General features: G+C 35.9%; 2 protein-coding genes across 4 annotated transcripts; one reads left to right on the top strand and one right to left on the bottom strand.

The window, feature by feature from the left end:
* Window positions 1–6,904: 6,904 nt before the first annotated feature.
* LOC112695920 (uncharacterized) lies at window positions 6,905–12,064 on the top strand. Of its 3 annotated transcripts, none has more exons than XM_025748458.3 (15): window positions 6,905–7,074; window positions 7,265–7,446; window positions 7,920–7,993; window positions 8,075–8,210; window positions 8,307–8,395; window positions 8,480–8,636; window positions 8,730–8,932; window positions 9,098–9,270; window positions 9,388–9,483; window positions 9,864–9,985; window positions 10,448–10,549; window positions 10,774–10,883; window positions 10,977–11,064; window positions 11,164–11,369; window positions 11,482–12,064. In XM_025748458.3, the coding sequence occupies exons 2-15, from the start codon at window positions 7,336–7,338 to the stop codon at window positions 11,696–11,698; spliced, it is 1,884 nt and encodes a 627-aa protein (XP_025604243.1). In that variant the 5' UTR covers window positions 6,905–7,074; window positions 7,265–7,335; the 3' UTR covers window positions 11,699–12,064. The 3 variants fall into 3 exon arrangements, with proteins under 3 accessions (XP_025604243.1, XP_025604244.1, XP_025604245.1); XM_025748459.3 differs by having other exon boundaries at window positions 6,915–7,074; window positions 7,293–7,446; XM_025748460.3 differs by having other exon boundaries at window positions 6,928–7,074; window positions 7,296–7,446.
* LOC112695922 (pentatricopeptide repeat-containing protein At5g06540-like) lies at window positions 12,035–14,236 on the bottom strand. The gene has a single exon (XM_025748461.3). It carries the CDS (start codon window positions 13,995–13,997, stop codon window positions 12,138–12,140), a length of 1,860 nt encoding a protein of 619 aa, XP_025604246.1. The 5' UTR covers window positions 13,998–14,236; the 3' UTR covers window positions 12,035–12,137.
* Between the last annotated feature and the right edge of the window lie 122 nt (window positions 14,237–14,358).

Genomic DNA, 14,358 nt, shown 5'->3' with positions numbered 1-14,358 from the left:
GAAGGCATCCGTCTATCATCTCTGAGACCAACTTTTTCTGGTCCCAAAATTGGAGATCTTTTCTGGACAATTTTCACCAAATTCTACCATGCAAGTCCTTTCAAAATGAAGAACTCAATTTTGCACCTTTTGTTGAGCAGAAATGTGGTCCGACATGATTTTGAGGGACAATGATCTCAAAAGACAAAAATGAAAAGGTACAATGCTCAACTCATAGAAACTGGAGCAACTACGTTGCTATCCAAGTCTTCACAACTAGTATCTCTATATATATAAAAAGACCAATACCGAGTCACTTTACTTGCTCCCCATTTTGTGGCTAGACAAATGGGATTTTATCAAGCTTTGCCAGCTCCTTTTGGTTCAAAGTTATCAAGCTAGCTTGGCCAAAAAATCTATAATTCCATGTCACACTCATAGCTCGAGAATTGAAGCATAATAAAGGTCGTTGATTTGAATACGAGGCAATCAATTTCGTTTCCAGTCGATATGTGACCAAATATTTTCTTATTTGGTGGCAACAATACTATTCACAATATCATTGTAGTCTTGAAGAAATCCTTGAAGGTATGCTGAGGGTTTGTCTGACCACGAGTGAGAGGCTTGCCACCGTAACTGTTTCAAAACGAAAAGCATAATTTTCAAAAGCTCCAAAAAAGAAGTTGAAAACTTCAAAAGCCTCTTCCGTAACATCTAATTTAGCAGAGGTATCATAACAATATAAATATTTCCATACATTATACATATTGAATACTAAAGTTATTTAAACAACAAAAAACCTTTTAGGCTAAACAACAACACACAAGCAAGTCTATCGATTCTCCATTAAGTGATTCAAGTACTAAGAATTCTCCACCAAACTCTAAATTTTCGAAGCTAACCTTGAAGGTTTCTCCTCCAACTCTTATAATCTAGTAGATTCTGAAGCTACCAAGGTATTTATACCCCTTTTTTTCTTTTTTTTTTTAAATGCCAAGTTAATTTACTTATCAAGTTAGTTCACTCTTATTAAGAAAATAATTCGATGTAGAAAGCAATACTTTCTCCAAAGAAAGCTAAGACAGTACCGATTACCCATCAGTTGTCCTTTTACATCTTCAAGTGCCAATTCAACTCTACCAATTAATGCTGAAAAAGAGAAATTAATAAATGATGATTCCAATTTGTTGTGGATGAAAATGTCATCAATCCACCACCAACCAAGAATGACATCATTGTAACTATTCTTGCTAACCAGATCGAGCTCACATCCATTGCACAGGACCCAATTTCACCACTTGTTTCAAACTGGGACCACATAGGTCAATAACCAGGAGAAGAAATAGCCGATCTTAGTCAGGGTGATGATATCTTAAGTGAACTTCTTTGGTCATTTAAAAAATCTCCAAAGGTAAAGAGACTGGGTTATCAAGTTTTGAAAACAAATCAATTCACCTTTAACAAACTCCACGAATTCCTAATCCCCTTGAAAGCACATCAAATCCAAGTTCAACAAAATATCCCATCAATCCTGATATATTCGAGCTTCTTCAAAAGCTCAAAATATCGTTTGCCAATCCCGTCAAAGCATGATTTTCATAAAGATGGTCTAGACGTTGCACTTAACCAGATTTTAAGCTCTAATATTTTCACCCAGGATCCTTCTGATCATGTCAAACCACTTATGTCCTTCATCGATCATACCAAAAGACTTTTTTCATGTCAGTATAAACTTGAATTCCATCAAAAAGGGATAAAATAAATCAAAGATCGAAGCGTCAAAGTTAAAGTTTCATTATCTGACAAGAAAAGAAAAATATCAGATTATGAAGCTCACTTGTCTGAGGCCTCTGTTGAACTAGCTCAACTAAACAAAAGAGAAGATGACCTTCAAAAAGAATTGGCTGAAATCAAACAAAACAAAGCTTTTCTTCAAAGTCCTCTTGCGAAACTTCAAAGCATAAAAGAATTGCTCGTCCAAGAAGTTTTTTCTTTATGAAAAGAAAATAGAGATCTAGACAATCAAACTTCCCAACATCATGCCGCAGAAAACGAACAAATTCAAGAGCTTCACTTACTTGCACAAGACCGCACAAAGATAAAAGTGCAACTGGACCAACTCTTACAATTTTATGAATATTGAAGGCTTGGAATGCCAAGTGTTTTTTGTAGCTAAGTTTCTTTTGAATAATACTGAGTTTGCCTATACTTTTAGCTTTAATCTCAAATATTATCTCTTAAACATTGATAATGTTTCAAATATTTTACATTTATATATTTGATTTTAATTCCAATATCAATATACTTTATTCGATATGCATTTCTTGGATACAAATTAATTACCCAAAAAGGTCCCTCCCAACTAGGGGACCACTTGCCATAGACTCGCGGTTTCTTATCAATTGGCAAAATAATTTTTTAAATTAATTCACCAATGCTGAACACTTTTTTTTACTCGTCGATTATATACCCGAGTTATATTATATTTTTATGAATAAGATGATCAAGTGCTAATATGTGCTCATTATCTAAATTATTCAACTCATCAAACATTGCATTACAGTAATCTTGAACTGATAATTCCTCTTGTTGCATTACCCTTATGGCAAATTTTGATAAGCCCATAAAATCTGACTCAAAGTTTCATGCCAAGTACGAGGTTTTTGACCAATTTGCTTATTAATCAAATTGATTAAAATTTTATTTGCAGCATCAACTTAGCTATTTTCTTGTGCATAATATAGGGTTAAAGTCACCATAGTTATACTTTTTGATGCTGCAAAATTTTCAATACGTTAGCCAGTGAACATCGTGTCTTGATCAGTACTTAGAGTACAAGGAATTCTAAATTGATGTATTATATGTTCTTCTATAAAATCGATAATCTTGCTTTGGCTGACTTCTATTAAAGGAACAACTTCAACCCATTTTATAAAATAATCAATTGCTACTAAGATAAACTTATAATTTTTAGATGATGGAGGATGAATCATTCTTATCAAGTCCAAAGCTTAACGTCTAAATGGCCAAGGTTTTATCATCGAGTGTAACTCAGAAGTAGGAATCTGTTGTATTACACCATGTTTCTGACACTCCTGACACGTTTTTGCATAATCAAAACAATCTTTGGCCATAGACGGCCAATACACTCAATCACGCTTAAGTACCCATTTCATTATTTTGCTAGCCTAGTGGGCACCATATATATCTTCATGGACTTCACAAAGAGAAATTATTTTTTTAGATTGACTCAAACACTTTATGAGACTTCGTTCAATGCCTTTTTTATACAATTTATCATCTATTACCACAAAATTCATTACCTTTAATTTGACATTTCAATTAATCTGAATGCTAGAATACTTTAAATATTATGCAATTGGCTTTCTCTAATCATCATTATCCCACTCGTCAATGACTAAGATTTTTCTTTCTTCGATGGGTACAAGGATTTGTTGAATCTTTACAAATTTTCCAAAAGATTCGGGAGGAATTTTATATTTTGACGCAATTTTGAGCTAACTCATTAGCAACCTCATTTCGAATCCTTGGAATATGAATTAAAGATACTTTTTTGAAAAGACACTAATAACTCCCATACTGTCAGCAAATATTTTTGTAATTTTTTATTATTATACTTGAATTCTTTTGACAATTGTTTTAAAACTAATTGAGAGTCTCCTAAAATTTGGACATCCAATGCCCCCTTGTCAATCAAAATTTCTAATCCCAATAACAAAGTTCAGATATATTATTCAAACATGAATACTTTAATTCAAACAAAATTTGATGAAATCCCTTTTGGGGATATAATCAAAATACCAATATCAGCACCATCTTTATGTTTCAACCCATCAAAATACAACTTCCAAGGTTCGGATTCGATATCAACGAAATTTGTCCCCTGGTCATTAAGATTATTCGGTCGATCGACCAGAAAATCTTCAATGACTTGATCTTTAACAGCCTTGGCCAGAACATACTGTAAGTCAAATTTCATTAACGCTAGCATCCATTTTCCTAATCCACCTCTTAATATTGGGTAAGATAACATGCATTTTACCAAATTGGTTTGTGCAATAACTTATAATTTTTGCAACCATGTAACACTTTAATTTCGAACAAGCATAATAAGGAGAAAGGCACAATTTCTCGATAGCTGAATGCCTTGTTTCAATATCAAATAATACTTGACTTAAATAATTGAATGCTCTTTCACGTCCTTCCTTATCATCTTGATCCAGCATACAACCGATTGTATTTATCGATGCTGCGATGTACAATTTCAAAGGTTCGAGAGGGCGGACTGTCACTATTACCGGTGCTTTCGACAGGTAATCTTTGATGGAGTCAAATGCCTTTTGATGTTCACTTGTCCACATATATTGGAATTCATCTTTAAGTTTGACTAGAGGCGATAAAACACGGGTTCGACCAGACAAATTAGAAATAAATTGTCGTAAAAAATTAACTTTTCCTAAAAATGATTGAACTTCTTTCTTTGACGTAGGAGATGGCAAATCTAAAATTGCTTTGGCTTTATTCTGATCGATAGTAATTTTTTTCTTTTGCACCACGAACCCTAAAAGTGGAAGTTAAATTGTGTACACTAGTTAGCTTATGTTAAATTGTGTATGTCACTTGCTAATCCCGAAAATTTTTAAAGTGTAAAACAAACTACCTTTTTAAGACCGTTTGGTTTCTTTGGCCTTCCAACTTTTTTTTGACATTGTTATTATTAGATTCATTAAGTTTGCCAACGAAAGCCTTACTAGCTGTTGATTTTTCTTTCTTTGGACCAGCCGAAGTACGTTTTTTAATTGGCATTGTGATTCTAGACTGCATATTGGATATAAGACAAAAACTATACTCAAATATACATCCAAAATTATTAAAGAAGATTCTTAGGTATTTCATCAACACATCCAAAAGTCATATAAAAAGACAAAGTTCAGTGTTCACATCATAAGGTTAAATATAAAGTTTTGATCGGAAACATTTCTAGAATTGAAGGAATAACATAAACACATCCCGAATGATAATAATCCATGCTAATTATTTCATCAATACATCTGAAACTCATATACATATGATAAGATTATAAATCCAAATTTATAAGATTATAAATCCAAAATTATATGTTTACACAACGTAAATCACAAGCTTTGCACACCAAATACCTGATAGTCAGCAAAAATTACCAAAAAAAAGAATAAATTGTCAACACAAGTATGAGAATAGAACAAATTTTTTACACTTGAGTAATTAAATAAAAGAGCATCAAAATCACTGATACAAACAAATTAGATATTTAATTTCAAGTAGTAAATGTGCTCAAGATACATTTTAAATAATAAATAACAAGTATAATGCCTTTAAATTTATAAAGATACACAAACATATCTACAATTAATTAGACAACATAAACACATAAAACTAGAATTTAACACGTCCAAATTATATTACCATTACAAACTAAATAGGCATGCAGATTTTTTACCATGGTAAATTTTCACATTTTTTAAAGCCAAAGGTTTAAAACTCTTATATTAGACCAATAATAAACAAGCATTAGTTTCTCACTTATTACCTAAACAAATTGGGAACACAAACTATAATGCCATTATTCTTTCATAAATACATTCAAAAATCAGCTAACAATATAAACACATCTAAAATATAGAATTTGCACATGCAAAGAAAAAAAAAATTAACATTGCATTATATATGAAAATCTTTTGAAGTCATTTTATTCCATTTTTAATCACAAAAAATAGAATATTTTACAGAATAATAGGAAAAGCATTGGCGTCAGGAAATGTGTAAAGAAAAACTATATGAATACAGACACATTCAAATACTTGAAATACGTTTCAGGCGCGGAAGGATTGGCGACAGTGATGCGGATGAACGATGACGACGAGGAGTACGACGAAACGGAAATGAGGAATGAGCGCTGAGGAGAAAGGCGGCGGGAAGGATGAGCGATACGGATGACGACGGCGCAGAAGAATGGCGACGTAGACGAAGAGAAAGGCAGTGACAAGGATGAATGCCGAGGAGGGAGGCAACGCGGAAGAACGGCGACGTGAACGCTGAGGATGTTGCGGCCGCGCGGAGGAAGAAGCCCATGGACAGTGTGCACCTCTGATTTTAGCTGAGGATAACGGTTGAAATATGATTTTTTTTTAAGATTTTGGATAGTGTGGGTTAATAAATAGAAGCTTTAAGATTTATTTTTGAATTTTAAAATTAAAATTTTAAATTTTATTTAATTTAATTTTTAGATGTGTATTTAAATTATAATATGTTAATAATTAAAAATTTTAAAATTAAAACAAAATTTTAAATTTTATTTTATTTAGTTTATATTTTAGATCTAATTTGCATGGGGGGATGCATTCTCATGAGGGAAGCCAAAGTAGGACAAATCACCACATTGAGTGAATCGAAAGAGTTTTAAGCATTGGAAATGGTGGTTAAATCTATTTAAATATGTTTGTTTTAAGGAAAAATATGATGAGCCAATGGAATATTTGTACAATGTATACAATGGAGGTTTATGGAGTATTAGAGATATAACTATTAGTGTGTTACCTTTTTTCATCAATTGAAATTTTTGGAGATGAGTGGTATCATGATATGGTATCAGAGTGCTAGATCTAAAAAGTCAAGAGTTCGATTCTTGCTAAACTCCAAAATCAGTTTAAACTCCAATTATGCACCTTCTATATTGTTTTAAATTTTTTTTAAGTTGTTGCAATAAAAAACGGAATAAAAAACAACTTTTAAAGAATACCTACTGTTGAACTGAATTCGAAATAGGGGAAAGCGCAAAACGACAAAACGTTCACTAACGGCGTCACAAACAGGAGGGAAATCAAATTTTCGTTTTAAAATTGTAAACGCACGTCTATTTACCGCAAAAAATTTCCACATTAGTCCCTCGGTTTCATGCGCGGCCCAAACACAACACTCGCAGTCTCGCACTCCGCCCTGCCAGAAACCGATACGACATCGCTATCCGCTCAATCTCGTCGTTTTAGCTTTCCCCTCCGAAATCCTCTCATTGTCGGAGACGCGAGACCTTAAACGGTACACCATATTCTCCTTCTTCATTTCCCTTCCTTTTTTCTTTTATATTTTATTTTCATCCGATTCCATTCAGCTGTAGTTACGAATTTGTGCATTCAGGATCACTTGATATTTTGCACGTTCTTTGATTGTACGAGTTCTGATTTCCTCAAATCTAATTGAAATTCTTGCATTCTTACTAAATCTACAGTCTCTTCGATGTGTTTTGGTCGGTGAAGCAGTTGCAGTGGCGCCGGCGGTGGAGCTTCTCTGAAATAAGGGATGGCAAAAGTGGCTACGGCGAGTTCCGTGCCTCCTAGCTCACTTGGAATTGGCTCTGTGCCTTTAAAAGCTGGATCCATGGCTAAAAGAAAGACACCGTCTGAACTTAGGGTAAGTTCCTTCCCAATAACCTCCTCCTCAGCTTACTTTCTGTGCACCTGGATTCTGCATCTCTATTCAAGAGTTCAGTTAGTGTGATTATAGTAACCTACAATTGAAACCAGATTGTATCCTAATGTTGCCAGTTAGAAAAAGTTGGTTATTGTCTAGTTGAACTCACTGCTAAGAGTTATCACTTAGCAGCTACGACAGCTGCTCGGGTTTGATTGTTATAGCAGTTAGTTAGAGTTATCTTCAAACTAAGATGTTAGTTATGCTTATGCTTGTGACTGAAATAGTCTATGAGTATAAAATATTTGTTATTTTCATATTGCTCTAGTTTATTCTGCTTTTCTAACACTGCGCAACCGTGTATAGCTGTAGAATAGTTTAAAGTTTCCTAGAATAATTACTTTTCATACCTACAACTAGCACTGAAATGTCTGTGGAGGAAAAAATTTCTCACATATATAGATGCATGACAGGGGGAGCAGTTAAAGAGGGCAAGTGTTGTGGACCACACTGATGAATCTTCACAACCCTCAGCAAATTTGACTAAGTAATATTCTTCCACTTATTCTCCTCCTTTCACTATATTCTTCCATAATCTGCTAAGAACATGCCTTATTTATATTTGCAGCACTGCTGGGGTCGGAAAAAGGCCTAAAAGACTGGGACTGACAGGGGCCCCAAGATATGTGGAGACACGAGTTGATGGAGTATTTCCTGCCAAAAAGTCCAGGTTTAGGGTTGTCTCTGGAAAGGACAATGCAAAGGTTAATAGATTTGCCCAAATTAAGATTTATTATGTTATTGTCCCTGGCTGTTAATGTTGTTGACACTTAACAAAGTAAGCTTGTTTCTGTGTTCAGGAAAGTCCATCTTTGGAGCAAACCAACAACCTGAATAATATTGCAGCTTTTTCTGCATCAGATACCAAGAGACAACAGGGAATTTCATGGTTTGCTTTATACTTTATGCTTTTTCTTTATCTCCTGCCCGCAGTCAATTTTCCTCCTTTTACTCTATTGCTAATTGTTGTCAGCTTGGAGAATTCTGTTGCTTCAACTGATGTTGTTGAAGATGATAACTTGCAAGCTTTGCAAACAAATGAGAAGTGCAGTCAAGGGAAGTTTCTTAATGTTGCCGAGCTTTCATCAGCTGCTGACAGATCTTCTGGCTCTGCAGCAGCTATTGACATGGTATATAATGGCAGATGTTGGATGTTTACTTATATTTCAGATCCTGTAGGCTATATCTTAGCTAAGGCTTCACCTTTTTCTTTTCCCCAACAGGGCAAAGCATTAAAAGGACTAGCTGCATTTGAACCTCAGGCATCAAGTGGTTTAGCTGCTGATTCTTCTGAAAAATGTGGTGATCTGTCATCAAACTTCACTGGAAATTTTGTGTCAGAATGTCAAGTACCTGGCCAAAAGGCTCCTCTGGATCTTACTCTAAAAACCAGTATTCGGGTAGTATCCTCTTCTTCAGTGAATTGGTGAGTGCTTAGGATGCACTGGAATGGAGTGAATAGAAATGATCTTAGACTGGGATTCATGGTTTCAATATTTGGGTCCATAATTACCTGCTTGCTTCAGTTCAACCATCATCTATATCCTTTTTTTGTCTTTTTGATTTGGCTATTGTGGCTTTCTAATTTCAGGATACATAGGTCAGCTGTATGCGGTACAATGCCTTTCTTCCAACATTGTTTCTCCACTAATCAAAACATGACAGGTTCCCAGAGCTTTAAAGGTTTACATTCCTGGATGTATCCTCAATCTGTTCTACCACCGGCTCTCATATCAGCCTTGAGCTCATCAACTGCAGATGGAGGTGAACAAGCATCTTTAAACATATCCCATTTCATGCCTCTTCTTTGTCTTATTCCTTTTCAATTTCCCTTATGTCTCTTTTTTCCCCATCTTCTCTCCTTTCTTTTCTTGTCAATAGAACTGGACTTCTTAAGTAAACGGCAATCAGCTTGGGAAGAGTCCTTCCGAGATCTCTATTACATGCTTCGAAAAAACATATGTGGCCTTTTTTATGGTAATTATACATAACTGTATCTCTTTGTAGTCTGATGGTGCTTGAATCGAAATTTGTTTGTAGTTATGCAATACCATTTTTGTTGCTGTTTCTCTTCTAAATTCTCTTTTCAGTGTCCATTCTTTTGAAAATGTATTATGTAATCCAAATTGTTTCTGCATTATGATCAATTAACATGATAAAAACTTGCGTCCTTCTACTGATGTAGCTTACTATCTTCCTATGGTTAACTAATGCATAGACTTGAAAGTTTGCCACACTCTGAACTATTCTGATTCATTAAGCATTTTACTTATTTCTTTAGGAACCTTAACATATATCTATATTCATATAGGAATATTTCATGAAACTTTCTCAATTATTTTTTTCTCGCTTTCTAGTTTGCACTTCCCAGTTTGTGGTGATGTTTATTGGTGGTGATGGCTCGGGTAGCTCCAAATACTCGTGCAATGCATATATGTCTCAGTCAACCAGAGGTTTAAGATCATTGTTGAAAGAGCATGTAAGTTGTACTCATATTATGTACAGTTATTCAGACACACTGATTTCAATTCAACATGGCTGTTTGTTTTTTTGAATAGATCATGGGTTGGAAAATAACTGGGGATATTCTAAAATTAAAATTTATTATGAGGCATCTTAGAAAAAAAAACCTCATGAATTATGCACTAGTATGCAATACTGCTTTAACTACGTATATTCTCAGCTTCACATTTTTCTTTGCTTAACAATATAGTTCTCTTATTTTCTGGCCCTTAGTGCCTTTTCGGGTCCATAGTTTGACTGAAGCATCCAAGGTTAATCCTGAGTTATGCAGTTGATCTAAAACTACTTAAAACTTTAGGTATTCTTTGTGCTACCAGAGTTTGCTTTTTATCCAAAGGGTTGTTTTAGTAGCTTATTGTACTAGAATCTCCAATTACTATTTATTTTGGTGAATAACCAGTATACTTATGGCAACTAGGATGTTTGTTTCTCGATGCCTCTTTGCCGTTCAAAAGTGGAACAAGCTAGTACTGAAGATTTGGTTGAGCTCTCGGAGATAGAGAAGCAAAATCTGGGGCAGGTTTGTATCTATATGCTATTTGTATATAATTTGTCTGTCAATGAACTTGAACGATTTCCTGACATGAGTTTATCTCCGCGATTTATGGATAACTTTATACTCATCAATTGTTACTGATAGTGTGACAGTACAGTCTCTCAATGGTTCCTAGTTTGTATTTGTTGCAATTAGTTTTGACCTACTTCTGGGTTATTCACTGGTGTAGTTTATTTGAAATAATGCAGACACGACGATTAAGATCGTTCTCTGATGTTGATAACAGCCCAGAATCTTTGCTGGTTTTCAATGGCAACAATGATGTACATGGTTTATATGACCTTTTACTAAATTACAGGTCAATAATCAATGGGTTCACTTGTTAGCTTTCCAGTTCCCGGCATATTTCATTTTTAATATGTTGCTCACTTGAATTGTCTGCACACTGCAGACCTCTCTTGACCTCACTGTCTGCTATGGATGTACCTGTCTTGTGCTCTTCTGTGCCCTTTCAAAATGCTGCTTTGTCCTCCCCTGATGTATGTCATAATTCCGTTCGTTTCAATCAGCAATAGTTGCTTTTATTTTGTTAGCTGTGAAATAACACCTGTTGGAATTGTTACACTTCTGATTTGCAGATCAAATGTATGGAGATGAGAAGAGCTGAACACATTGCTGCTTCTTATAATGGATCTGATTGGAGAGATGGTGATGGTGAGCCTGCACAAGGATCACCAGATGGTCTTAGTTGCAGCCTTGAAATCAGCGACACGTTCCTTCCACCATGGATTATTTGTGGTATATGTGCACTGCTTAGTTCTGAAGGAGGAAGATTTGAGGCTAGGTATGGGTAGCCTTGATAGTACTTGTTATATGGTATCTGATGATTAACCCGTTGCATCATGCATTGCTATTTTAAACAGAAATAATGTCTTGTTTTATCTTGTGTCGTACAGTTTTGTGACGGAACCTAGTTCAATTGGCTTGAATGTTGCTCTTAAATCAATTTGTGAGAAGTTGAAATCTGAAGATGTCAGTATTGAAAGTATGCAAAACCGCAGCAAGATACTCGGCATCCCAGAAGCTGCGGTCACTTCTTCCTTATGGTCAAGTTCATTAAAAGGCTTAAAGTACTGTGATGGTTCTTATACAGCTTCCCTATCCGCTGTATGATCCTCAAGAAGGAACTCATCATCATATTGATTGTTAATTTATATTGATTACCTTCCCTTAACCTCCAGAAAATGAAAAACAGTAGGAATTTTGTATTCTTTTCCACTTTGGAGGAGCATATTTCGGACCAAGAACTGTAATATCAAAGTTAATTGTGAATCTAGCAGTTCGTTTGTCAATCACCTCATTGAAGGGGAGATGAATCAATGACTTCATTGTATCTTTACGCCTAGTCACTTCGACATGGAATTTGCCATTTGGACATGTAATATCTTTTGTTCTGATCACAACATATTTTATCTTTAAGACTACTTAATTTTCTCTTGTTCGTAAATAAATTCAAACTTCTAAATGTATTTAGGACTATGATAGTCATTAACCTGTAGTTTTTTAATAGAGTTCACGAACATTTTTTATATGAAGACAGTTATATAGTTCATCACCAGTAATCCATACAAGAACACGTGCCTTCTTTAAAGTGATGGAATCGGTTTCGATCTCTCACAATCAACTCTACTTGGAAAACCTTTGAAATAAACTTTGTAGCAGTGTGACAATCTTCACAGACCCGCAAGTTTTTCACAATCCGAATCGGTGAAGGGGCTCGAATCTTCATAATTCCATATGCAATTGCCAGCTTCTCACTATGCCTGTTAAGTGCATCTTCCTTTTCTTCCTCATCTATGTCAAACAAAGCTTCATCAGTATTTCCAATGTATCCTGCCAGCCTTATTTTTTGCAGTATATCTTCCCATATTCTCTCTATTTTCTCGATTTCTGGGTGTGATTTATCTCCAATTGTAAATTCATGAACTTTTCCATCTACCTCAATGAGACTATACCCAGGAGGCTTTCTTACTCCTTTTTCCTTCATGATTTCTCTCATAATGGTAACATCTCTCCACTTGTTTGTGCGAGCATATATGTTTGAAAGCAGCACATAGTAACCACTGTGTTCTGGTTGCATCTCTATCAAAATCTTTCCAACTCTCTCCCCAACCTCTGCATTTCTGTGAATCCGGCAAGCTCCTAGCAATGCTCCCCATATCGGAGCATTCGGCTTTACGGGCATTTCAAGAACAAATTTCTCCGCCTCCGCCAACTTCCCTGCACGGCCAAGTAGGTCAACCATACATCCATAATGCTCCAATCTTGGCTCAATTCCATGATCATGTTTCATGCTCTCAAATATTTCTAGGCCTCTATCTACCAATCCTCCATGGCTGCAAGCTGTCAACACCGCCGTAAATGTAATGTCCCACGGAACTAGCCCGGATTTCACCATTTCCGAAAAATACCAAAGCGCTTTCTCTGCATGGCCGTGCATGGCTAGTCCAGCAATCAAAGCTGTCCAACAAAGTGCGTCCTTCTCGGCCAACTGCTCAAAAACCTGAATAGCTTTCGCAATGTTTCCACATCTCGCATACATGTCAACAAGAGCTGTCCCAAGAATCAGATTCAAAGACAAGCCATTCATAACCACATACTCATGAGCTTCCTTCCCCATAGCAAGAGCACCCAGATGAGCACAAGCGGATATCACCCCCACCATGACAGGCTCATTAGCCACCACCCCTTCACTCCGAAGAACACGAAACAGCTCAACAGCCTTATCATACCTATTGTTTCGGGAATACCCACTAATCATAGTGCTCCAAGTCACCAAATTTCTCTCGGGCATTATATCAAACAGTTCGCGTGCAGAGTCAACATCCCCCGCTTTATGGTACCCAGCAATCATGGAAGTCCAAGACACCACATCAAACCCAGAAATCTCTTCAAAAACGCATCTTGCAGACTTTGAATCCTCAACAGTGGCATACATATGAACGAGGGAGTTTTGGACATAGCAATCGCGTTCAAATCCATGCTTTATGATTTGACCATGTGCTTGCGTGCCCATAACAGCATTCTCAAGTTGAGCACTAGCCTTAACCAGAAATGGGTAAGTGATGTTATCAGGCAAGAGACCAATGCGCTGCGATTGGATGTAATAGCGAAAGGAAGCAGCGGGGTCATCGCTGGTGGAACAACCTCGTATGAGGGCGTTCAAGATGAATAGGTTGGGGTTTTCGATTTGGGGGAATAGCCTTATGGCGTAGTGGAGAAGGTTCTTGTTGGAGTCTGTGCAGAGAGCGATGAGGCGACTGACGGCAAAGACGTCGAAGAAGAAGTGGGTTCGGAGCATGTGGGCGTGGATGATTGTGAGGTCGATCAGGTTGCTGCATGATTCCAAAAGCACCAGCTTTGGATTCTTCAGCCTCAGCGTTTTCAGAACCGAGTTTGAAGCAAACGCCATTTTCCCACCCTCTCATGTTCTCGATTTGGTGCAGACAATCATAATACCCCAACCTTAATGCAATGCATCTAAACTATAATTTTCAGGAAACTAGCATTGCTACCCAAGTTTAGAATGTCGATAAATCTGTCCATACAAAATTAAATTTGTTTAACATTTTAAATTTTCATTGATAAAAATAATAATTTACTATACAAAATTTTATACCTTCATGCAGAAAGCATGACAAATTTGGATGTGTATTTGCTACAATATCTACACTGTTACCAGACAAAGTTTCATAAATCAAAGTTTGAATTTTTTTTTTCCATTTCTAAAATTTGAACTTAAAACCTTGATAAGGAACAAACTTGCTGGGTTG

Source organism: Arachis hypogaea, chromosome 6 (genome assembly GCF_003086295.3).
Source record: "Arachis hypogaea cultivar Tifrunner chromosome 6, arahy.Tifrunner.gnm2.J5K5, whole genome shotgun sequence".
NCBI lineage: Eukaryota > Viridiplantae > Streptophyta > Magnoliopsida > Fabales > Fabaceae > Arachis > Arachis hypogaea.
Note: the sequence above shows the minus strand (reverse complement) of the source record. Positions and strands in the feature narration are given on the sequence as shown.